This window comes from Trichoplusia ni, chromosome 10, assembly GCF_003590095.1.
Source record: "Trichoplusia ni isolate ovarian cell line Hi5 chromosome 10, tn1, whole genome shotgun sequence".
In the NCBI taxonomy this organism is placed as follows: domain Eukaryota; kingdom Metazoa; phylum Arthropoda; class Insecta; order Lepidoptera; family Noctuidae; genus Trichoplusia; species Trichoplusia ni.
This window is the reverse complement of record NC_039487.1, coordinates 823,832-851,739: the sequence shown is the minus strand read 5'-3', so window position 1 is coordinate 851,739 and position 27,908 is coordinate 823,832. Positions and strand designations below refer to the sequence as shown.

The following is a 27,908-nucleotide window of genomic DNA, read 5'->3' as shown; positions in this document are numbered from 1 at the left end:
ATGGACTCCCACTCCTCCTCATGGTCCTCATGGTCACCTCATGGTCCTCATGGTCACCTCATGGTCCTCATGGTCACACTCTTACTGACTCAACCTGAACCGCCGTGCTACGTCATTGGCGTCTTGTATCGGTGTATGGAAATGCGTTGCAATCCTTCAAACACCGACCGCGGGCTTCCACCGGCCAGTAGTGTGGGTCGGTGGGTCACTTTCTCGTGTTGTGTGGAGGCCGATGTGTAAAGAGCGCCGGCCTCCTCGCCTCATATTAGGACCACATCCATTTATTTATTTATTTTATTTTATTTATTTTATTATATTAGGAAAACTTACAGCTAATAACAAAGATTGAACAAGCTTATTGCGAAACTAAAGCCAATTAAAAGTTTCCACTGATAGTAGAGAGAAAAATAAAAAAATACAGACAGTATGTCGGTCAAACCAAAAGCACGTAGCGACATATTGAATAATCAATTTGGATTATGAGCAAAAAAGTGCTTGCATAGAGTTCTCTTAAGTTTATCTAACCCTGTATTGAACAGATCAATATCAATTCTCCTGCAAGTTGCATTATACGACCGGCACGCTCTGATGAGATAAGAATTTTGCCTGTAGGTGGTTCTAGAGGCCGGTGTATAAAGTAAATCAAGATTGCGTAAAAAAGTTCCTGGAACGCGTAATCCCATTTTGCCTACAAACTCGAGCACCGAATGTGGCCCCCCGTCCTGGGTCTCGGAGAAACACCCCCGTGCTGACGCCCAATTAGTTTCGAACCTAACTAGAATACATAATCGTAACTAGTCATGCGATCTCAATGCATAAATAATCACTTCAATTTAACATTTTGAGGAATTCCTGTATCAGAAACGTTTGAAACTTGAAACAAGTGGCTTTATCTTCTTTAGTACGAAACTTCTTATCTTGAAATAATTTGTAATTGGGGATACTCGAGTACTCTCGATACTACGACTAATAAAGATAATTTCTACTCAAAACATGTATGATTCAATTAGCCTCACTGCTAGACAATGACAATCAATCTCGCTACTGATGGGGGCAGGGAAAAAAATAATAATTAAAATAATGGTAAATATAACACAAAGTTACAACAAAATCGTAGAAGATCAGATCTAGATTTCAATAAGTCTTTAAATTAACTATGCAATAAGATTGAACCTGTAACTCATGCATACTATACATGAACCACCACGAAATTTTTGTCAAAATATAATACTTCTTTTGCCAAGAATATTTTACTCAAAAAATAACAAAATCTTTCTAAAACAACTGAATAATCTGAATTCATTTAACAATCGTTGGCCACTCTAGACTCTATGACGGCGTATCGAGACCGATGCACAATGGTGGCATCATATGAGCGGATACTAATCCTTGATTTACGATTATCCCACTTCACTTACCTATATTTATAAGTAAAATAACAAATAAAACTTGACCGTGGACTAGTTAAGAAGTCTAAACAAACATTGTTATCAATAATTATCATAGCACTCATTGTTACTGACACATGTCCCCAATACACTCAATAAATTGTGAAAGTTGTTTATAAATTGTTAATCTAATTGCATTTATATCAATTACTAGCTATTGCCCGCGACTTCGTCCCCGTGGGTAGAAGATATAAGTTATGATTTAGGTATACCTGCCCGGTTTTTTTCACACTTTCCATTATATCTTAGCTCCTATTAGTCGCAGCGTGATCATTTAGCCTAAAGCCTTCATCGATGAATGGTCTATTCAACAAAAAATATTTTTTCAATTTGGACCAGTAGTTCCTGAGATTAGCGCGTTCAAACAATCAAACAAACAAACTCTTCAGCTTTATATATTAGTATAGATAAAGGTAAATACCCGTGTGAAAACTGATCTGATAATTATAATGCGATTTAAATAGGGGAAAGTATAAGGAAATATTGTTAGAGAAAATCAACGATAATTAACTAATATTTGTTTTTATATCTAAATCCATGTTAATTACTGAACGAAAGTAAGATTAATTTCCAGAATTACAATCAAATTGCAGGGGAATCACCTCTTTTTATCTATTAACTAGCTGCTCGGAAAACGTTTTTCGCCGTATAATTTAATTGTATGGAACTTATGGTTATAAGGATTAAAAAATGTTTGTCGTTTACAATCATTATTTAGGAGTATCAAGAATAAATAGTACCTGATTTTTAGACCTAACTACAAATCCATATAAATTTGATCAAAATCGGTCAAGCCGTTTCAGAGGATTACGGTACTCGTACATTGTAACACGAGAATTTCATAAATCTATGAATTACATTCGTATATTTTTCTTGTTCCACAATCATAATATTTAAGATAGTTTCTCATCTGTTTCTCACTGTTTACTATACATATAAGATTTAGTTTTTGTTGTAAACGCATCAAAAGCTTTAAAAATCTATCCTTCATACAAAATATCCAGATGGTCTAGATTCCAAATATGTCTAAAACTAGTCAGACACGACTATTCGAAGCCAAACTGACACAGTTGCCAAAATTACCGCGTGAACAAATGATTACAAATCATAGAAAATATTCTTTTTAAGTTAACAGTCAATTTGAACAGAAAACTTGATGCCTACAAGAATTCACAGAGGGAGTTTACTTTACTATGCAAGATTATTGGTAATATCACATTTTGTAACTTGAAACGTAAGTGAATTTGTCAAATGACATTATGAATAATATCCGACGTTTACTTGGGTTTTCTTCTGCCTACTGCATATTGCTAGATGGTTACTAATTTTGGGCCTAACTGTAACCGTGTATGATCATCAGCCTATATTCGTCCACTGCTGGACATAGGCCTCTGAAACTGCACGATATATTTTAAATTTCCACTAACCACATTTTTTTTGGTTGACGGCTCCTCAGCTTTAAGTGGCCTTTCAATTAAAGAGAGTAGCTTTTCTTAGTTATAAATATATCAGCCCCAACTTATAATGAAACAACATAAAACCTACATGATACAAAAATGCGTCAAAAATAACCTCTATAGCAACACTGATAAACGTCATCGATCTGACATCAGTCACATTTATACATAGTTCCGTTTTATATTTTAGAAATGTGATTTTATTTTTTTAAGTTAAAGTTTTTGGGGCGCTATTCTTTTAGCACAGCGCTACTTTAGAAGGCTCCACCGGCGGCTCTCCGGGGGATCGCAAGTCTTTAAGGGCCCCCTCACACCCGCTGAACTCCTAGCTCGAGTACCTATATGCCTACTTTATTATACATTTTATGATTTCTTACCAATCTGCTAAAAAAATACATCGCTTATAAAAATATCTGAAAGAACTCCATAATTTTTCGTTCCTATTGAAATCGTGATCGATCGTGATGAAATCGATATAAATAATTGTGAACGCAGGCTAGGCTCATCGTCAAACCGTAAAACCACAACAAGTTTACTCACGCGTATTTATCTGAATTGCCCGACTAGTTTCGGACCCAAGCGGAGTCCTTAACCATGAGCTGACGCAACGGGGCCCCAAGTCAAGCCATATGCATGAGTAAACCGTAACAAAATCAGATAAGTAACTATAAAAAACAAATCAGGTACTTTAAGTGTAACTGATTTCTTGACATTGTCTTATCTGAACTCCTTACTCTGATTTGTCAGCATTAGGAACATTATCAATGATAACATTGTCATCATCGGTTTTGATGGTCGTTTGATGTTTTATACCAAAATCTTTCTTTTATGAACCACATAATACTATGGACTTACGAACCCTGCTTTACTAAGTCATTATAACTAGCATATACCTGCAGTTTAGTTCCCAAGATACCAAATTTAACCCATACTAACCCATACATAATATACGCATCTATACCAAAAGCTTAAACCAAAAGATTGTTTGCCTATATTTTTTTGCCTCTTTTCTTACACCTATTTCAACTGTTTGCCTAACTATGGTACCATGGTTTCAGAAGAAAGAGGAACGATGGTGGACAACGTTGATGCAAGTGGCAGTACCATTCTTCATAGCTGGATGTGGTACTATTGGTGCCGGTTTAGTGTTGGGGACAGTCAGGGTAAGTTTATTCTTATTTATTAATTGCTTTATAATGTTTTCTTTAAAACGAAATATCTTCATTACATAAATATTTCTTCCCAAACTTTTGTATTTTGGGTACCTCATTGGGTGAAAGTACTAGAAACCAAACAAATTTTGTCCTCTAACTTGCTAGACCTGTAGTAATTCTAATAAATGGATTATGAGGTGTAGTTATATACTAATGGACTTCGACTGCCGAGTGGTGGAGGTCACCACGCTAACGCACTGAGCCCAACTTGTTCCGGGTTCGATCCCAGCGTAGAACAAGCATTTGTGTGATCCACGAATGCCTATCCTGAGTCTGGATGTCTTTGTACACGTGACTTGAATGTTTGTGAAACCCTGCGTCACAGTCAACTCCTTAATGCAGGACTCGCTCTTTTTTTAAGTATAAAAAATAATGATTGTCAGTTGCCTCTATTTTTGTAGTGTTATGATCATCCTTCACTATCCATTCAAACAACGATTCGGAAATTGAGTATAGATAAATCTTCAGTCTTCTAGCTGCCACACCACTAAATAGTACCCTGTTTTATAAGGAGTGTCCCTTGAATCAGTGAAAAAAAAATCGTCAAATTGCAAAACAATACTTCATTGAGAACTAAAATCACCACTAATTAAAATGAATTAAAGTTCATTATCAATTGTTATGTCACTAATTACGTCAAGCATTCCTATTTTTTGTTCTTTCTCATTAACTTGACCCAGACCGCTGGATGTAAATAAACAATCATTAGTAAGGGGGCCATTAGCATCTATATTTGTTTAACAACTTGCTACAACAAATAGCGAGCACGTTCGACCGTTTTTATCCGGTTATTGCATCGTCTTACGATTCCATTTTTGACCGGTCTTTGTGTGATGTTCAAAATCCTTATAGCAGTCTTCATTTAATGAAAGGAGTTAAGTTTAGTCTTATTAGTCAAGCTCCGCTGTCTGTATGTCTCCCTAACAGTTAAATTTTCGAGGCTAACTGGCGGTTGGTAGGGTCATGAATTTAATGTATGACCTATTTTACTTTGCTTATTTGGTGTTTTTTCCAAAATTATTGAACCCTAACGAAGATAGATCTCGAATCTCGATGGCGTGCAATTGGGGAGGCCTATGTCCAGCAGTGGATGAATATGGGCTGATGGTGATGATGATGATGATGATGGAACCCTTGATTCCGTGAGGTTTTGTTTTAAAATCAAACGTGAACCTGAAGAGCGAGCACCAAACAATCAATCCAAGCAATTAGCCTTAAAATATTAATTAGTAATGATGTCCACCACGTTTTTAATCACGTTTTATTGTCTCTGTTATCTTTTAATCTGACATAAACGTATCTATTTCAGTTATTTTCCAAACTACGCAATACGCGTATTGATAGGAATAAAAATAAATACCTATTAGACAGCTTTGATGGGTTGGAAAGGCACTGATTGATAATTACCAATTAAAATTATTATGAGCACTGTTTTGCCCCACACTTTTTTAAATAATTGCCAAGTGATTACCACACCAAACCCAGTGTAGGCCTAGGCGACGTCCGTGGATTTGATCCTGGCGTTGGACAAGCATTTGTGTGACCCACAAATGTTTGTTCTGAATCTGGGTGTCTTTGTGCAAGTGACTTGAATGTTTGTGAAACACCCACGACTCAAAATTTTTTTTCTCCAACTTTTTCGGAATCTTTTCCAAGTTGGGATATTATTCTTTCTATCTTGCCAGTTTCTACTACGTAAATATCTACTTTATATGGAGTGACTATCTAATCAACTACAATCAAATTTATTTTATTAAAATAATGTCATCGTTTATTGGATGGCTATGTGTAAAATTGTCTGGACTTCAAAAGAGACTGCGACCCCTTAGTTTGTTTCGACATTTCTTATCAGGGTAGTCGAGTAGTCGATACGATAGGTTCTCAAAAAATACTAAATGTGGTGAAATTATCATATCATTTAATTTCGTTGACTCCTAAGAGCTTCTTTTCAAATTATTATTATTGCAATTGTAGAAGCGTGATAGAGCACTACACGGCCTAGAGATATCTCTTTCCCACACCCGTTTCACTAACAATTTCATCTCCTTGTTTATTTTTTTCGGCTTGATTAGCAATAGTTTCCGGTTACCGGTCACACGGACCTCATGGCCGTGGTTTTGCAATGATTCTACAGTCAGCAAGGTCGTGCTGTTTAAAAGATAAAAGCAAATTCTTAAGTATATTGTTTTCTGTGTGATTATACCTTTCAACATTTGTGGAGAAGGTTATATGACCGTGTGATCTGAAGATATCTTTACTATATTAAAACTATGGACCTTGTTTGTTTGTTTGTCCACGCTAAGCTCAAGATCTGCTGGTTCGTATTGTAAAACTATTTTTGTATTTGATAGTGTATTTAATTGAAAACGTTAAAGGGTAGGAAAAAGTGGGTGAAACTGCGGACTCAGCTAGTGTTTGATAAAATAACTAATTTCAACTATCTTTGTTTCAGGATTGGGACGTATTTATCAACGTTTCAGCCATTTTTGTACTCGTTCCGTCGCTCTCTGGTCTTAAAGGTAATTAATTGTATTTATTTCTAGAAATTACACATAATAATCTAAACAATCTTACACAAAATAATAATGATGAGAAATCTGTGCTGTTAACATCAGTGGGACTTTTGTTTCATTCGTTACAAGGTACATTAACTTGCTAAAATGAATATAAGTAAAGAAAATAAAACCCAGCTCATGATGAATGATTCTTGTCGGGCTATCCTGATAAATACGCGTGAGTAAACCGTTGGATAGTTTAATAATAAAAAATTATTTAAATATAAATAAAATCTCGTTACATAATATCTCTATTTAACGAAATACTGATAAGATAAGAGAAAATCTGCTTTAAGTAGTGAATGTTTTAAGTGAAAAGATACTGAAAAATTGATAATATGCGTTTCTTTTGAAATCATGTCATAACACTACTTCTATACGTTATTTTTTCGAAGAAATTAAAAGTCAATGTATGACTGAGGCAACGCTGTTTGTCCGTCTGTCCTCCAAGCTGATATCATGAACCGTGATAGCTATAAAGTTGAAATATTCACGGATGATGTATTTCATAGTCATCATTATCTATTAGTTTGTTGTAATACACACTTCATTACAAATCTTTAAATTTTACAGTATATTATTATCATCTAAAATAATAAGAACCTTGTCTTTCTAAATTATTCGTGTCCTTTTAAGAGGTTTTAGAAAATACTCGTAACTTTCAAAGTCTCAAGTTGTATAAGTAATTTTATTCCGCCTAAGAGTTATGCCTCGCCTTAGGCCTTGGGAAAGCAAAATGTGTCTTCTGAAATTTAAGTGCTTTAGTTTCCAACCACCTGCTTTAGGCTGTAAAACTGAGATGTACCACCATCTCTTAAAGTAAGTCGTTTGTGGAAGCGAGACAGCAATAGGCACTGAGTAGGGACATCTCGCATTTATTGTTTTGTTAAATTTTGGAAGTAAGCCATCTAGGATAGGATGGGCAAACGATATAAAAAAGATTTCAGGAAAAAGATGGATGCGAAGGGCAAAAGACTGGGGAGAATGGCATAATAAAAGGGAAGCCTATGCCCAGCTGTGGGTTATTCAAGGCTGATGATGATGATGAAGTCTAGCTGCCCAGATCTTAAAACTTCTTTTTTTTATCTATCCCTCTGTGTCCCACAGTTGGGCAAAGGCCTCCCCCAAATCCTTCCACGATTCTCTGTTCGTTGCCTCTTCTTAAAACTTAAGAATACTAATTTAAATTTAAGTATTCTTCAACATTTCCTTATGAATGACGCAGAGAAACGATAAAATCTGTCATCTTCATGAATGTTAGGAAATTGTTGTGTAATTAAAAGAGTGATTGTGTTACTAGAACAGAAGCAATTGATGTACGCAAACAATGTACTTGTATTTCTGTAATAATAGGGTGACATAATTGTTTCCATGTCAAAACGACCAAGGTGTTTCAATATTAAGCTCTTCTATTTTCTTGCAGTTTAAGGAAGAGATAAAAGAAAGGGCACCATTAGAAGCTGATATGGTAGTCTAGAGTCTGGTCTTGAATAGGAGAAAATGGAAGTTGCTATAATCACTAGTAGATGGCGCTACTCTTTATTGTGCACCATTAGGAAGAACAAATTAGGTCAATACAAACAAATATGTGGACTACAAAAAGCGGTCTTATCGCTTGATACTTTTTTATTTATAATGACTTATAGGAATATAGTCTTACGGTAAAGTAACATTAAACAGTTCTAGAAGTTATTGTCTACAGTTTCATAAATCGAAATGGACAAGATGGCAAATTTTAAGCTGTCGGTCTTTTTGGTGATTAGTTGATAAAAAATAATTCATTGGTTACGTTGGATCGTGCATAAGAATATAGAATTTGAAGGCTTGGCATTTCGACTAAGTTACAATTGACGTGATAGCAGGTACACCGATTAAAAGTCAACCTCTTTTCTCGACAAATTTTCTGCGGGCTTTAAACTATGTAACCAATTATATGGTCATCATGATAGCATCATCATCACTCTACTATCTAATGGGTTTTCAACGATTTTCCTGATGGACTTTGGTAATATTAATTATTTTCAAGTGATGTAATATTGTTTGTGCAAAGTTCACGAACATTATTTTATAATTAGTTTATATTGTTCACTTAGAACTTTAGACTTTAAACTTCTATATATCACTTGAGAAGATCTTAAGATATTTATCTGTTAATACTTATCTAGGTGCACGGTAGTGTGTCAAGCCAAGTTCAAGTAACATAACAATTAACTGTAATCAAAATATTTTTTCGAATGCACGAATAGAGAGGGGCTATATGTCACCATGTTAAACCCACTATGCGCGATGTTTTGCGGGTTCAATCCCCATGTGGGACAAGCATTTGTTTGATCACACAAATACTTGTTCTGAGGCTGGGTGTTATTGTGTATTTGATTTGAATGTTTGTAAATACCCATACCGCGGAAATCTCTTTTTGTTTTGTTTTTGTTTATACGCATAAGTAAACGAATATAATATACTAGCTGTTGCCCGCGACTTCGTCCCCGTGGGTAGTTATGATTTATATCTGCCCTGTTTTTTTTACATTTTCCATTGTATCTTCGCTCCTATTAGTCGCAGCGTGATGGTTTATAGCCTAAAGCCTTCCTCGGTGAATGGTCTATTCAATACAAAAATAATTTTTCAATTTGGAACAGTAGTTCCTGAGGTTAGCGCGTTCAAACAAACAAACAAACTCTTCAGCTTTATATATTAGTATAGATTACAGTGAAAGCTGGTAATACTAGAATTCATCTCTAACCTATTCCTTGCTCCTTAAAAATTTACGCTATGTTACAAACACAATAGTATGATATAAGTATTAGCACACGTGTATAATTGTACCATTGATTAATCTTAACAGGTATAGCTAATTAAACTGTATAAAATTTGATTATAATTAACTACACTGAATATTTTATTCGCTTCGTTCTTGTTAACGCAACGTCAAGAGATTGTTATGTTTACAATTATTTGATGATGTACCACATAGGTGTGACACGATGACAACATAAAATGAATTGTTGTTCGTTAGTCTCGCTTTAACTCGAGAACGGCTGTACCGACTTGGCTAAATTTAGTGCAGGGATGGTTTAAATGGTTTTAAATATGAAAAGAATATGAGGACAATTTTGATTTGACTTTGTAATTACCCTTGTAATTCACCTAACGTTGCTTCTTTGTCTGCATCTTTATCATCGACAGTTAAGCTGAAACAAATTTAGCAGGGGCAACTTATTATATGATAAAATTATTATTTGTGTCTTGGCTCATATTTGCAACTTATACGTCATTTTTTGACCACCCACAAATTTGTAACCTTGACCATCGAACTAATGGCACTGTGGATGGCATCTGTGTTAAGCCAACATAATGTTTATATTAAAACTATTAGTTTGTAACTCAAGGAATAATAACCATAATTATTATAACCATATCATATATTCTTGGTAAAGTATTTGTACGATTTATATTAGATGCCTCTTCCGGCATTGACTTCAACTCACGCCAAGGGATCGGGGAGTGGAAAGATGCCTTTAGCTTAACTCGAGCCCCTTCAAGCGGCTGAGCCTGATGCACACGCGCATGCTCTGCGCCCCTGGCTAAAATAGTTAACCAGTTCCTTGCCTCTATATTTCTATATTTCCTGTCCATCCAAAGATTGTCTGGAAGATGTCGCTATTAGCTATAAAACCGCCATTGTACCATTAAACTGTATGTTACTAATTTCCCTGATTTAATTCTTTGGTGTACAATAAAGAATATATTCTTTATTAAATCGAAATCAGAGTTCAACTCGCGATCCCGCCGCATCTGCTCATGATTAAGGCCTCCGGTTGGGTCGGAAACTAGTCGGGTTACCCCGATAAATCCGCGTGAGTGACGATAGTTACTATCAATATATTCTATGCTTATTGAAAAAAAAACTATACCCAAAGATGAGTCTACTTGAATGTCTGAGAGCGAAAAAAAAAATATTCGACTAGAAATTCAAGCCAGTAATGTCCTATCCAGTTACTAACCTAACAGTTATTAGCACAAGTATTAACTAAGCAACATAATGTTTACATTAAATATACGACGACAGACCTCAAAGGAAGCCGATTATTTATCAAACAAATCCCTCTGGTTTTAGTTACCTCTAAACATTGGTACAGAGATGTGCGGTTTAAACAAGATATTTTATATAAACAATTGATATAGGAGATTGTACGGACAGAGAAAATAATTTACTCGGTAAAAAATACATTTAAATCAACGAAACGAAAATCACGTGATTTTTGTAACATAATTAAGGATGATACTTAAATGGTACAGCGGTTTACTCTTTATCGGGATTGCCCGACTAGTTTTTGACGCGGCTTGACCCCGCCGTTCGAAACTAGTCGATCGTTTCTGATAAATTCGAAATCTGTAAATTTAATGCATCTCGAATATTTACCTATGTACGGAACTTTACTCTATATATTCCTAAATAATTTGTAGCTTAATCGTCTTAAATAGTTCTTTAATAGTGTTTTTTTTAATCTTTAATTTTATTTAAGGAGTTTTTATCCACATACGATACTAGGTAGACTTTGTTGCACAAAATTTCGCCGTTATATTTCTTGTAATTAATTTCACTTTTTTTGCTGCCTCTACAAAATGTACTGAGTGTTTATATCTTAACCTTACTCAATAGTAATCTTAGGTCGTAGGCCGCATAAAATCTGTCTAGACTGAATGTTTGTTTCATTATTCTAAGGTACTTTATTATAAAACTTTTGTAATATTATACCTCGAACTTGTAGCAAAAAAAACAAATGAATTTTGTATTTTTTTTTCTCGAATTACCTAAGTTTTCTTATTTGAATATTAAAGAGTTATTTTTGATTAAAAAGTTTATATTTATTAGATCTTTTACTAAATACATTTTGATTAAAATTGACATTTTATAATTATTGAGCTCATGATTGGGTCTTGGTTCTGGTCCGAAATTAGTCAGGCGAAACCCTTTAATAAGTGGTAAAGTACAGCAAACTGTATAGGTAATTCTAATTCCGCTTCACGAATGTTATTATATTAATACTTTTTGAACTTGTACTTTTGCGTTTCACAAACCTACAAATATTTAATGCACAAAGGGGAATTTCAAATAACGCAAATTGTTATCTGTACCTACATATGTATATTATTATTATTGATCCTGAATACATCACTGACGAAACTTGTCTTATGGCACAATCCGCCATTATATCGATCGATCCGTGTATGTAACTCACTAATTCCTCCTAAAAACAAGCAAATAAAAGAAATCTCTGATAAAAATATAATTTGTTGTAAAACGTTATCGAAAATGTTTTATCTAGTTCTTATTGTAATTATCCTTTGTTGGTGACTTCGTATTGGCAATCGGTTTGATGCTCGCGTGCGACACGACGACAATCATAATTAAAGATGTGTAATTAAATATATTATATACTTATTTATTAAAACTTCCTCCAACAAGAGCTAAGATTTTAAATAATGGGATCGGGATGAACAACCCGAGTGAGCTAGCGTGGTGATCAATGCTTAATCCTTTAAGATACTACTGACAAATGTTGAAAAAAAAAAATAAAATTTGAAATTACAGACAGCAGTGAGATATATCACTCTTCAGTTTAAGTTAAATAACACCTCAGCTGAATACCGTCTGTTTATGAGAACGTTTGCTGAATACCGGCTCAGTGTAATATAGCCTTAGCTGAAAAACTAAGCTGAATATTTTTTACGTTTAAAATGAATATCTGACTCCTGAGACAAAGCAAGGAAAAATATCTTTTTTTTTTGCTTTTTTCTGCATACCAGAATGACACAAGATAATGCTAGATAAAAATAAATATAGGTACTTAATTAATTAAATAAAATAGGTGTGTTAATTACAGATCAATTTAAGACATATACTTCGTTTTAATTTATTCAATATTCACAGCTGTTCTCAAATCTAAACAAATGCAAAAATAACAGCATATTTTCAAAAAAAAAGTTCCAGTTACGTGAACTATTTAAAAATATTTTCTTTTCTCAAGTTCAATGACATTTTCACGGGCGATCAGCTGTTTCAACTCATTAGCTGTCATTGTTTAATGATTAACCTTATTTTTGTTAAACAATAACATTTGTATTTATTGTTATATAATTTGGACCGTGTCAAGCAGAATAATAGTAAATAATAATGTAGAAATTGTATGTCTGTTATTTTGTATGAAAAAATGTTTGACGTTGTTATGACGTCATTCGAAAATTACGATCAATGTCCTGGTAATGAAACAATAGATAAAATTGTTACATTGTAATGTTTTAGTGCAAACGAATTTGCTATTGAAATTCATAAACCCATTTAACATGCGGATTTGACTTCCACTTTCATAAATAGCCTTGGGCATGATCGATGTAAAAGTCTTTCGGCTTTGCTTTCTTTTTTTGATGAAATTTATTTATTGTCACATTAAATTTAACTGTCTTAGATAAAGCCCTGAACCTCACACTATTATTCCCCGTGTTGTATGATGAATGTGAATGTTGTATGATGTATATGCCTAAAATATGGAAAAAAGACTCACGCCATATGAAAGTTTTCGCATAGGTATTACCATGCACAAAGACACATAGACTCAGATCTAACATTTTTGGAATCACAAAAACTGTTTTCCTATGCGGAGATCGAACCCACGCAGATTTTAAATTGTAGAGTTCTTCTCCATAGTAATTACATTTTGGAACCATGTCCCTAGAGTCATTATAGTAAAGTTTTCAAAGTGCCTAGAAAACAGCCTATTTTGATTTTGTGTGAGTTTGGCGCGGTGACGTAGATCACTCGATTTTCCGAAAAGTCAATTTTTTATGGTGAATGTTTCTTGCTTCCCAGGTAACCTCGACATGTGTCTCGCCTCCCGTCTGTCCACCCAGGCGAACCTCGGCAACATGAATTCTACAAGGGAAGTCATATCCATGGTAGTCGGAAACATATCACTCGTACAGGTCAGTACATTACCTTATTATTATTAAATCTAGCCGTTTTCCTTCCGGAAAAATCTACATAGTATTTCTCCGGATCTCCATTGGCGTTATTCACTCTTCCCTTGTACCATGGGAGGAAATTGATATTGGCTTTATCTGCTCTTGAAAAGTGTAGACATTGGACTGTTACTGGCTGAAATCACTGGAGTAATTCAGACTTCTCTTGTTCGTTGGGCGAAAATCACTATGGGCATTTTCTGCTTTGGGAAAGTAGAGATTTTGGAGACTTGCCGGTTTAAACTACTGGAGAACCCTTCCTGTACTAGGTACCATGGGAAGGTGATGGAAACTAACGAGATCTTTAGTAGGGAAACTCCTTTATGAAGGCGCGTCTTTGAGCCTGGGTTACAACCACCTTTCCTCTAATAATACTTTTGTCTGTAAATGAGAGATGTTGCTCTTTGTCGTATTGTTTTTTTCTCGTAACCGCCGCAATCATATTAAAAATCATGGTAATATGGCTGTCCTGCTAAAGAGTAAAACCCTGCTTTCACCGCTCCTTGTAATTCCTTTTCCTTATCATCACAATACTAGCCTTTTCCCAACTATATAGCGGTCGGCTTCCATTCTAACACGATGCAGCTAAGTACTAGTATTTTACAAGGAGCGACTGTCTATGTGACTTCCTCCAGTTATTCCTATCGATATCCAAAAAAGGCATTGAGTTCATCTCGCTATGAACCTGACTTGGAATATTGTTTAGCGAGGTTGGAAACAAATACATAAAACAAATCTACCATAAATACGTTTTCAATTTTTGATTACTGTTTGCTTATCTTTCTACAGCCTACCGATCCGATTAAAAATACTCTTTTCATCATTAAAGTTGCACTGCGTTAATTGTTTTTTATCAACAGATAATTTAGCACCCGGGTACAAAGTTCTTTTCTATAATGGACCTTTAATTAAAAAAGATAGTGAATTGGGTATTAAATGATAAAAAAAAAGTTAAGGGTCACGATATAACTTTAGTGAGGTGTGCATGAAAATTATATACGTATGTATTCGTTCGTACCTTTTACAAAATCCTACTGAAGTATAATATTATAAATGTGGACACGTTTTTTGTTAAGAGTTTAAGTGAAAACTACTGAACTCATAATTATGAAACTTTCTACACATATTTCTGGAGGTATAAGAATTAACGTAGAGTAATTTACATTTGAGTTAAAAAACATAGTAATGTTTTATAACCGACGCGGACGCGACTGCTGCAGTATGTACATAAAGTACATATAAACACGAAAGTTTGTCATTATGTTTCTTTGTTTGACTCTCTGACACAAAAACTACTGAACGGATTTTGATGAAATTTACCACAGGTATAAATTAAGTTTGGAATAACAAAATTAAGAACTTTTTACTTCAATTAAGATAATGCTTAACAGCGATGATCACGCGGGCGGAGCAGATGACAACTGTCAGTATTATTATAAAGTGTAAATTTAAAGTTGCAAGAAATAAAATAGACGTTTTCAAACGCTTATCGCTGTAATTGTTAATTTGTGTACGGTCGTTGAACACCGTAATAACAGCACAATTTGTCTGTTTACTATGTTGGATGAGACTTTAAGAGTCATGATCATCATATTTTTTACCACTAGCTTTTGACCGCGGATTTGCTGGGCATTTTAAAATAGAGCTAGCTAAATGGCTTTGACATCTGTTTTTAATATACGAATCTGAACATTCAATGCACACAATGCTATTCTTTCAAGGTAAAAATAAAACCATGCTTCTTTCGTTATAAAATTGATCTCCTATTAAAAATGTTATCTTTATATATCAAAGTATTCGAGTAGAAAGAGGAAGAGCGAGAAGATATACGACTGGGTTTATATGTATGTCTGTACTTCTTGACGCCCAAACGGCTGAACTGTTTCTGATAAAATTTTGCTATGGTGGTAAATGACACTTTGAAATAACACGATTTTGACAAAGTCGTATACTTTGTCGAAGAAGGGCAATATTTTTGCATCTAAAACTGGCAGACAAGCGAAGCCTTGCGCAACACCTAGTTTGTTAACTAAGTAAAATATATTAAAAAGCAATAATAAGTTACAAAATCATTATTACCGTCACTGATTTTAATAGCTAACGTCATTTGTTATCAACAGATCGCAATCACTGCTTTATGTATCAACAATAAGTGCATTTATAGCCTAACAACAGATTTATTTAACAAGCACAGTTGAGATAAGATAACAAAAATGCACAAATCCGATATGTAATACGGTCGCAGTACCTAAGGACGTTCTTTATCTGTTTTACAAGATTTTTAACAATAAAGATAGCGTGTTTTATGGTGATACGCATTGCTTGTTGTTTTGTTGATTGTTTTGCGTCTTTAAGTGAAAAAAGGTCTATGGCTTTTGATGAAAGATCATAGCACGATTTTTGCTTCAAAGTATCTTAGATCGTGTAATAAATTATGACTGACCACTAAATAGGAAAATACCTTTTTATAGATACGTCTTTCATAAATGTTAAAAGCCACTAATATGTGATAAATAATAAATAAATAAAAATCTTTATTGCACTTATTGTGATTACATTATATGGTCTTCAACCTGGTGTCAGAGTGTAACCCGCCCGTAGTCCTCTGACGTGGCGCAACACACCCTTGAAACATTCTCAGGTGTATCGGCTTCCGCGGTCGCTGCTTGATACGAGTCTGTTTTATTGCACATATAGTTTTCATGAATTTTAATTCATTTTCTCCATGTTCTTGTTTAACCTAGCAATCCAACGTATTTATTTTGACACAACTATAACTGCTTAAATATTATATTAATTTAAAACAACTCCCGCACTTAAGCATTAATCATAATATCACGGGATACACATGCACAAGACATCCAGACTCAAAACAAGCGTTCGTCTGACACACAAATGCGTGTCCTACGTGGGGATCGAACCCACGACACCTCATTCACAGTCGATTTTGTGACCTATGCCACTCATCCACCCCCAATTGCAATAGATATCTACAGAATTAAACAATTGCCTATCATTTTCAGGTGCAAGCGATAGTGGCAGCGACGGTGGTGTCAATATTTGCGATAGTTGTGAACACCATCACGGATCGCTCCATCAACGGCTCCTACGTCCTGCTGCTTGTTGCCTCGGCTGTCTTCACCGCTACTACCACGTGTTTCGTTTTAGGTAAGACCTTTATTGATATATTGTTGAAAGCGAATAAGGGAGAGCCGCCTTATGTTATTTTTTAACTGGAAGACCCGATGAACATTATAGAAATCTTTCTAGGAAGGACTGTTAGTGTACAACAATATATGAATCGATAGACGAATCCCTACTAATATTATAAATGCGAAAGTAACTCTGTCTGTCTGTCTATCTGTCTATCTGTCTATCTGTCTGTCTGTCTGTCACGCTTTCACGTCTAAACCACTGAACCGATTTTAATGAAAGGAGAAAACCAAACTCCATAGAAACTTGGGCCTGGCGTTACAGAGCTGGAATTTTGCCATAAATTAGAGAACTTAGAAAGATTTCACGAGTCCAATTTTCACGTCACTCAACAATGGCCAAATTGGTAAAATCAGACAATGTTTACACTGATTGTTAGTCTTAGCGAAACCTCCTTTTTAAAGTGAAACCTCCTTCTCAAGATCCTTAGTGAAACCTCCTTCAAAACCTGGGACCTGACAAGCGGTGCGCTATAAAGGACGGAGCGCGCTTAGCAACGCTCTCTCTCATGTCTCTCTCTCACACTCTCTGCTGTCAGGTGGCATCGCTGGAACATATGGCCGTCTCCTGCGTTGTATTTATTCAACTGTAGCGCTTGCAATCTACCATGATGAGGTTTAGGTACCTACCTACTTACTTAAAAAGTGATTAATTCAGATTAATATTCGTGAAAACTTCAGCAGAAAACTATGTTTACTAGATAAGGCCTACTTACATCAATAATGACATATTTAAACATTGTATTTACTATCAGGGGATTTTTTGATGCTATCTGAAATTACAGTAAACTGAGATTGCAACAATAGGTTTATTAAAATAAAAACTGTATTATTAAGATCGTTCTTTATTAACCACCTTCGTTAGGATTATCGTAATATAATAATACAGGAATTGTGCAGGAGTAAAATTGGTCCATGGTGTGGGCACAGCACCCAACCAATCTTCGCCTTTCTATTGTGTTGCAGCGGTCTGTTGCTATTCCACCATTAATAGTATCCACCAATCGTCAGAAGAGCAATATCCAGATCCGGTTTTCCAGCAAAGGTCAGCAGGAATGCAGGCATCCAATATGCAAGCAAGGGTCAGTCAGAAGGCAATCAGTTTCGGAGTCCAGTATTCGAGCAGAGGTTTAATATTGTAATAAATCTCGAGAATTTGAAAAACACATTCACGCGCTCGAAGATACGAAAAGCGAATGTCACTTATGAAAGCACGATGACAATTATCAGACGTTGACATTGGCATTTGACATTTGCTAGTGTAATCCATGTGAAATAAATGAATCGATGCGTTAAAATCGATTTTTTCAATTATTTGTTTCCTTTAATGATTTTTTAATCGTGCTTACATAAACAAGTTATTAGACACCAGATTTTTTATTTTACAATTATTTGAATATAAAAAAAGGAATTACACTAAAATAAAGGCTAAGGCTGATCTATATTTTGCCCAAAGAATTAGTATTGCCATACAACACTGGCAATACTAATTCTTATTCTTCTGGGTACGTTTCCCGATTTTAGCAATGATGAAGATGTCTTTTTTGACGCTTTGTAAATAATGTATATTTTTCATTTTATATTGATATAGTTTTAAAAATATAATATCCGCTAAATCGATTATATCCTAGGTACACTCTATTGTTTAATGCTAGTGTTTGCAAATGAAGTTATGTACAATAAAATAAATACTTTAACGGTTTACAAAGGTTGTTTTAAATAGAAAAATAGAAATGTACTTTTTTTTAGACTTGGCCATTGTAATTGAGGCTAATATTTAAATGGGTAAACAAAGAAAAATAGTAGAATTTTTTGGTACATATTTCATTTGTGTAACGGCTAGGCCCAGAATCGGGTTTCTCCTTTGGTACGGAGATAGAGTTGACCTTGAGAAAGAACATAGGATAGTTTTTATCCCAGATTTTGAAGAATTCTCTTGGAAACGCGATATAACCGACCTCGACGCGGGCGAAAAACTAGTATATCTATTAATTTAATATCTTTTTTTTTCACTACGTCGTTCAGGCGCCACCTAAAAGCATACAATTTCACAATTGAGATGCAAATATTCAACTGGAACGACAAACAAACAAAAAAGTAAGTGTATAAAAACGTGGGAAAAATAGTTGCTTCTTCGTCACAGCAATTTCGTTTCAATAATAATATTTTCTCTTATTCGGCCCTATTGTAAAATGTGTCTTTGCTTGTTAGCACAATCAACAACTATACAAAAGATAAAAGGCTGTTATCACTTCTTTAAAACACCGGAAAAACTATAAAACATATTCCCATACATTTATACTCTATAACAAATCACTCACAAAGGCTACGTGCCGTCACATATGTACACAATATGATATACCAACAGACAATTAAGCTAACTGCATATAATTAATTCAGGGCACGTAAAAACATAAAACTATATTAGTTATATCAATAACGAGACTTGTATCCCTACTAATATTATAAATGCGAAAGTAACTCTGTCTGTCTGTTACGCTTTCACGTCTAAACCACTGAACGGATTTTAATGAAATTTGGTACAGAGATAGAGTTGACCTTGAGAAAGAACATAGGATAGTTTTTATTCCAGACTTTTGAAGAGTTCTCTTGGAAACGCGATATAATCGACCAAGACGCGGGCGAAAAGCTATAACATTTAGTGTAGGCTAAGGAGTTTTCACGAAACCCGTGTAAAGTTTAGAATATTATTATATTTTAAATGTCAATATAATAGTTATTATATTTCATCATTACTGAAGTATTATAATAACCTACAATAGGGATGATGACAATTTTTTTTGGCAGTGTCCGTCTTGTAGTTTTTTGTATAATAATGGATACGTATTTTTTAATTCGTCCCGCAAACATATATTGACCAAATTACAGTGAATGAAACTTACGCGTGACGTCACGATTGAGTATAAATTTTACTCTATCGTTACGTCACAAACCCTCGCCTAAACTTTAAGCAGTTAATCTTTGTCAATTCTAGTTTTTCTGGAAAAGGAAAAAATACGTGTCTCACGTACTACTTTTCAATTTTTTTAAAAATAAATAAATGCGGACAACATCACATACAATTGTTCTGAACCCAAAGTAAGTTGCTCAAGCACTTGTGTTATGGAATTCAGATACAACGAAGGTACCACAAACACCCAGACCCGAGGCAATGTAGAAATGTGAATTTTTCCATTGACCCGACCGGGGATCGAACCCGGGACCTCAGAGCTAGCGACACCTTGAACCGGTGCGTACGCCACTCGACCACGGAGGTCGTCTGAATTATCTAACTGACTAATGTGATATTTTCTTTTTATACTCAGTCATCATCCCTGACCCCTTATCACAAAATACCACCAAGAGTCGAACTGAGCAAAGCTTGTATTATGAGTACTAGACAGCTAATTGATAAACTTACTTGTTATTTTTTTAAAACGTACTACTCTTTCCCCACGTTTTTATACACTCACTTTTCTTGTTTGTTTGTTTGTCTCTTCGGTTAGATTCTGCTCCTCACTTTTAAGACACATCCCGATAAGCTAGCAGGCTGAAATTTTCAGGGTAGTTTCAAACTTGACGACAATGCAATTTACAACTATAAAACAGCTGGGCCGATTTAGAAAGAATTTGAATGAATTTAAAAACATGGGCATTTAGATTTTTAATCTAATAGTTTATTTACACAAGCTTTGATCATCTATTTGATTTATATAAAAATATCACAATCTTAGATAGGATTATGATACATAATGAAATTAAAGTGGGGTGTGTCTACATCAAGATTGCGATTAACACCTGCGTCTTAACCGGACATAAGTAGAGGCATATCTTACTGATTTTTTTTTAATTAATTATCAATTAATTGAAAATTTGAAATGGATTAATTAAAGGTTATCTGGACTTCTGTTTTGATGCGTCCGCCCAAAGCGGGAAACTAAAGAATTCCTAAACAATTTTTGATATGCGATGCATGATTAGAATCTTTCCATCGCACCTGTATTCTGTAATGGCTGTTTAATGGGCTTTATTGATGAATGAATCAGCTATGGAATCACGTTTATCGAATACCAAACAAATATTTACTTTGTAAAAATACGACAAGGTTTTTTTTTGATTTCTTAGAAGTAAAACTGCCATTCTATCAATCTAGCACTGACCGCTAAATTGAATTTATTTCTTTCTTCATTCGTTTTTGTCCCATTGCAGAGTAAAAGCTTCTCTTTCCATCTCTCTCTCCCAGGCTCCCAGGCAGTGCGGTTTAAACTTTTGGTGAAGGACAAAAGAAATGGAAATTCATTTGGTTGTTAGATTGGGTCATTAATGGTCTGATACAGGACTGATTTATCCTATCCAGTTTCATGACAAAACACCTTTCTTTTTACTTTTTATTACTCTCACTACAAAGCGATGTTCTACTTGTCTCCTGCCTGCGGCAATAATAGGCCAGCTTTAATAGGCAGAATCTATTTCTTCTCGCCAACTCCTGGAACTGCTATTTACTCATGTTTTTTTTATCATTTCTTCCCAGATTTCGTGATGGTCATGGTGATATACGGGTCGTATAAGTTCAAAGTGAACCCGGACAACGTGGCGACACCCCTGGCGGCCTCTATCGGGGATATCGTGAGCAATACAGTGCTGGCTGTCACCGCTCAGTATATGTACGAACAAATACGTAAGTTACTTGAATTATTATTACCATACAATTATTCATAATAAATTTTTTAATGTTATTAATGGCCCGACAGGGCCCACGATGCTCAAAAAAGTGAGTTTTATCAAGTGATTTCATCTTGCACCGTTGTGGGGGTTGATGAGGTTTTAAGAATCTCTGTTAACTGAGCTTAATGGGCTTGGGCTTTTTAATACATTCGTCGCCACGCTCCTCTGGAGAAACATGCTAAAATTATGCTATAGTAGACAAACATAAAAAAAAAGATAAAATAAGCTAGAAGTTTCTGAAATGACTTCAGAAATGTTTTTATTTTTATAAATATATTCTAATATGGTTATAATATTGCTAATCAAAGGTACTGATAGAGGAAAAACTGAGCGTGGTAAGTCTTAGTCGGATATGTCTTAAAATCACGTAGATTTCTATGAATCACTTGCATGGATTTTCTAGTATTCGAAAAAAAGTGCCCAACGGAATGATTAATAACATAAAGTTCTACGACTTTTAATGTTTAAGTAGATTACCTACATATAATTTATTTTACTAGAGATCTAATTAGGAATCTATTACATGAATGTTCCATCAATTCCATTTGGTCTGCTAGCACCTCTAGAAGTTCGTGTAAAATAAATCAAAATTTCTAATTATATGACAAAAGTCCGTGTTCAAAATCCAAAAAAAATGCAGTGACCTTGGCAAAGGTTAAGGAATTAAAAATTGATTCCCATGCGTCTGATAAACAAAATGAAATCAATCATTTGGATGGCATAATAATAGCCAATAATGACTAAATAACCAAAATATACACGATTATGAGAACGGGAAATAATTCGACTTTCTTAAATTTATTAAAAATTATGCGCCTAAAATGTACTTTCATACGTGCTCATTTCCAACGCACGTTTTAAAATACTTATCTGAATTATTTATATCATTGTTTTAATCCGTTGATAATAAAAACATTATAATTTTAATCTTGACACTCAGACTACTGATCTATATCTATATAAGTAATACGGTATTTAAGATAAAAAGGTATTAAAATTGTGAATTTAATCTATATCTATATTATAAATAATTTGGTAATGTGTTTTGAAGTTTCGGAAATAATTAAAATGCTTTAAAAGTGTTTTTGTCTGTCCATGAAGGTACAGAATTATGATTAAAAGTTATAGAGGAAGGGAATTTCTATTCAGGTCCTTCATATCGTATGGTTGCTTTACAACCTGGTGTCATGATTTGAAACACACCCTTTACGGTGTACTAATTTCCTCATCATGTTTTCATTCCCTGTTTTTATAACACCAGCCTATATACTAACGTCTCGAAGGGTTTTGAGTAGTGATCACCACGCTAGTGCTAAAATCCAAGTTTCCTCTCGATGTTTTCCTTCAACGTTTGCCGTTTTAGAAGTGATAGCGTCTTGTAATTCGATGGAGCCTGCAGCAAGTACGAAAAAACTACAAATGCTATATATGTAGGCTATCCCTGGTATTTCCTATCATATCATGTAATAGTTTTAATTCCTTAAATCGTATTCGTTGTGCATGTGGAGATAGTTATGGAGCACCGTAGACTATTTTTTCATTGCAGTTGTATTAATCCATCAAAACAAAATGAATGGCTTAAATCACCAGTCTCCAAAAGATTTCGTACTTCATACTGTTTTCAAATCTAACTCACAATTCTTCCTTCTCCTTTTTTCATTTTTACGGCCTTTGAAGTCAATAGAAAATGCTCGAAACAAAATGTGATGTCGATTCATTTAGCTAGAGGTTCAAATTAAATAGTCGCTCTCCGAAAAACCGGTAAATATTAGTTACTCGATCTAAGGAACCCAGCGAAGGATTCTCTCTTCCATTCAAATTTACTTTTTCACCCCTACATACAAACTATTAAAACCCATTATCAGTAATTGCATGATCTTCAACATATCACCCTAGATTGTCACCTCCCAAACACAATTAAAAATCTTCAAAATACGTTACTCAAATCTGATAAACTACTAAATTTTCTCCTCAATTCAAAACGAGACTCTTAATCTAGACTAAATTTACTTCTTCACCTTTCCAGAGATATCGCTCTGGCAGCCTATAGCGCTCATGTGCGTGTACTACAGCCTCCTGCCTCTGTGGGTGTTCATCGTGTGGCGCAACAAGTACACCAAGAAGGTTCTCACCAGCGGATGGACTCCAGTCATTTCTGCACTCTTCATCAGTGGGTATGTATATGAAAACATTTTTTGGACTATTAACATTTTTTATTACTTCTAGTATAAGACTTGTTTTTTTGTACTGGACGAATAAAGTTAGTCACAAAAGACTTAATCTATGGTTCATGGTAAATTTTCTGTCAGTTGACCCTCAATAAGCATTAAGACCCATGGACCCTAGGGATAATTTTCAGAACCTTTTAGAAGTATACCCTGTAATAGGTCTCAAACTCGAATTCGTTAAAAAGATTTTAGCCAAAATCACCCAAACCCAAAACTAATTTACCACCTCTTCCAGAATCGGTGGCATCGTTCTGGACAAGGCTGTGGACCACTACCGAGGTTACGAAGTATTCCAGCCCATCGTCAACGGCATCGGAGGCAACCTGGTCTGCGTACAGTCCTCGAGGCTGGCGACCCACCTGCATCAGACCGCCATCCCCGGGGTACTGCCTGAGAACACCAGGCTCATCGAGTGGCCTTGGAAGACCTTGTTCTATGGAAGTAAGTTACTGAATTGATGAACTTGATTTTTAAGGTTTACTATGTGAAGTCTCTACTCAAACAGATGCCGTAGTAGGTATAAATAACTAAATATAATATTGATGTGGAAATGTTTGTAGTTAAGGAGAGAGGTTTAAAATTAGTTTTTTTTGACATTGAATTTTATTGCTATCTAAATGGCACAACTCCGCCCAGGTCAGGGTTACACTTTGAGCTCTTAAAGCCGAACAAATTCCATTCTAAAAACCAAGCCAATACACTGCACTACTCTTAGCAGCGTCTCATTACCAAAATGGCAACAGCGTTGCTTTTGAAATCTATAGTACCTTTGCAAAGGAAAACCCCAACTCCATCACAGCAGACTGTAAACGTCCTAGGAGACTTCTGCGCTTCTGGAGACAGTTAGGATGGCTGCACTGACAGCCTTCCAAAGCCACCTGACGCATATTAGACCGGTTGGAACCTACATACGGAAAAAAGGGCCCATCACCAGTAACCCCATATTATTTATGGAGGAAACTAATTCTTCGATTCCTTTCTAGCTGCTGCAGCTAAGGTGGCTCGCATGCTGCTGATGCTGGCTCTCTTCGGGCAGATCATCTTCATGGTGGTCGCGGACTTCGTGTACCAGGGCATGGTCACCTTACAAGTACCATTCGGAATCACGTACCTCATGTGCTCGCTCTTACAAGTAAGTTTTGTTTTTTAACTCTTTGGATATTTCTTAGAATTTAACAGTGTCGTTATTGTTCTGTTATTGGTACGAAAACGTAGTATCTCACGGAGTATTGATCGGTCGTTGATAGTATTTTATTTTTTACAGTATTTTTTCTCATCCCTTGCTTGTTCAAGGTCTACTCTATTTTGACTTCATATTTTTTTTTTCGAGAATCTGTTTTATCTCTATGTAGCTCTTTTAAGATATTTTGTTAAATAACTATTCCAAAGATCTCATTCGATTCATTACGTTTAAAGGTGGTCAACTCTTCTGACCAATTCTCACAAAACAAAAGTTCCACCAAAAAATATTTAACCAATTTCCCTCTCCCCAGGTTTGCGTGCTACTGTACCTCGCCTACGTGCTCGTGCACCTGATGTGGCAGAAGAAGAAGGACCCCGACAACGCGGCCATCCCCTACCTCACGGCCCTCGGCGACCTCCTCGGATCCGTCTTCCTCGGCCTCACCTTCGTCATCCTCTCACTCTTCGGCATGGAGTACGGCAACAACGTCCAATGAAACAACATCAGGCAAGAATCACACCCGAGTTTACTTTGGATCAACATGATTTTTAAATAGCCTTATATTTTTGAATCTTGTATTTCTAAGGATTTTAGATCCGTTTTCGAGAACTGCTCCTATGAGGAGTTAGAATTGATGTTCCTCAACACTGCGTGGCCAGTCCAATACGATGTTAATACCAAAGGTTACTGAATCATTCGTTGCGTTTCAGCTTAACGATTCATCATTGCTTTTAGATAACTTTATTTTTTTCATTGATCGGAGTAAGATAAAGTGGGATTAACGGTCCTGATGTATTGGAATCGCTTGGATTATGTCAAACCGGTGTGCCAATGTATTGTATGACGACGACATTAGTGTTAACGCGACAGTATTCATACTTTTTGATTGAGTGTTATCGTTTTTTGATTATTTATTGCGAGATATTACTCTTTATGTAAGAGTTGACACCACGGGAGTCGAACTGTGATATGTAATGTAAAAAATGTGATTAACGCAATTATTTTAAATATTTCGACATCAATTTTTAATGGGATGGACAATAAATGAGTGAATCGTGGATCGTTCCGGAATTGATGACGATTTGATGATGAAATGTCTTTGCAAATTGTGTTGTCACGATGACTCTCTTTATTTAGAAACGTTTTACTTTCGACGCCGACGATTGTTTCGTACTTCATCTTATGAGCTTTGCTGTAATATTTTAGAGAATATGTTTTTTACAATAAGTGTCATATCCAATTTTAATTGGCTATTAGTTCTAGATAAATTTGTAGATACTTGTGTAAATATGAGGAGGCGTGTCACTTTGGTGATGTTAACATTATGTGATATAATATAGACACTTGGTTCTTGACTTAGCTATGGTACATTTGACCGACAAATTACTATTAAATTTAAAAGGTTAATAAAATTGTCCAGATTCAAAAAGTTTTAATAAGAAATTTCTAGTTCTTGAAGTCAATTTTTCTAGTGCTATCGATCTTAGATTCGCAAGATTAAAGTAGAAATGTTGATACTAATAATATTTAGATCCGAAGCGTTACTGTCATCCGTCAAATTTAATCCTTTCATATTGTGACGTTTTGAAACTATAATAGTCCAAGATATAGGTGAACTTGAAGTTTGATCATCTGTATCATCTGCTATAACTTTGTCATGTTGTGTTAAAACGTCATAATATCCCTCATGATCATTAAAACAGTATTAGTTACATCGTTGACTGTTTTGTCCTAGATTTTTGGTCTGCGTGTCATGTTTTTATGGTCGAACTAAGGCTATGCGAGGATGTGTCGCAACATATCGCCTCTCCAAGGTCATTTCGTGTGGACTTTCCTCTTTTATTCTAAACCTTGACAAATAACCTTCTGGAACATGAAGTAGAATTTTAATTTATTTACATTCAATCTTATTTTCTAAATTCCGTATTGTTTTAACAGTTACACTTGATTTTTTAAGGTTAAAATCGTAGTTAACAAAACCAAGTGTTAGTTGATAAATTTAGTTTTTAGTTTAGAGAATTGAGTACAATAAAGCAATTATGTAGTTTTTAAGTTATGAGGCCTAAACTAATTTATTGGAATAACCACGTATCGTAAATATTGGTTATAATAATCAGACTTCATAGTATTAGAAGCATTTTGATTGGATTAAGAACTAAAATAAGGTATAATTAATACATTCTGTTTGTTTGTTTGTCTGTTAAGATCTCACAAATTGATATATGCACCTAAATTTGCATCTACCTCCTCAGGAAAAACATTAAAAAAATTACGTATAATGTATGTGTGATACATAGATGAAGTTATTTTTGTAATACCAAATACGGTACAGTCAGAGACACGTGAAAAACTTGTGTTGTTACCTGTACCTTCTTGACTGCTCTGCAGTGATTCATAGTAGAAAGTCGAAATCGACATTTACCCAACATAAACAAATGTAACGAGAATTAGGAGTACAGTATTGTGAATGTTACTAGACTCAAAATAAAAATTCTACCAAAATAGTAGCTTTTAGTAGAAACTTGTTGCTATCACAAAACAAAATGACAATAAATGCCTCATTTCAATATCACGGCACTGTACTCTTACAACAAAAACTAGACCAGACTTCAGTAATTTTAAGGTATATTTTTGAATGAATGATGTGATATAAATGAATTTTACCATGTATATAAAGAATTGTTATGTAGTACGTAAATCACTGAAAAAAGCTGTTGATAGTTGTTAGTTACGCTTGCCTTTGGATAAAAGGTTGCACGGGACATCCATATTAAAAGAAAACCAATAAAATAAATACTCTTTCAAAATTTATTTCTATTTTTCAATCTGTATTTTTTTGCTGGCAACTTTGCGGTAGCTGTCAATT

At 34.9% G+C, this 27,908-nt stretch overlaps 1 protein-coding gene across 1 annotated transcript; it reads left to right on the top strand.

Annotated features, from left to right (window-relative positions):
- On the top strand, window positions 1–27,810 carry LOC113498165 (solute carrier family 41 member 1-like). The gene is made up of 11 exons (XM_026878106.1): window positions 1–125; window positions 3,125–3,239; window positions 3,964–4,068; window positions 6,572–6,638; window positions 13,546–13,658; window positions 16,718–16,862; window positions 21,438–21,584; window positions 23,658–23,805; window positions 24,095–24,300; window positions 24,843–24,991; window positions 25,353–27,810. Exons 1-11 carry the CDS (start codon window positions 1–3, stop codon window positions 25,536–25,538), a joined length of 1,506 nt encoding a protein of 501 aa, XP_026733907.1. The 3' UTR covers window positions 25,539–27,810.
- Window positions 27,811–27,908: the final 98 nt, after the last annotated feature.

Excerpts from the sequence above, each read along its gene's own strand:
- LOC113498165 (XM_026878106.1), top strand. The coding sequence starts at position 1 with ATGGACTCCCACTCCTCCTCATGGTCCTCATGGTCACCTCATGGTCCT. Across the intron at positions 21,585-23,657 it reads GTATATGTACGAACAAATAC|AGATATCGCTCTGGCAGCCT; the intron begins GTAAGTTACTTG and ends TCACCTTTCCAG. Across the intron at positions 24,301-24,842 it reads GAAGACCTTGTTCTATGGAA|CTGCTGCAGCTAAGGTGGCT; the intron begins GTAAGTTACTGA and ends ATTCCTTTCTAG.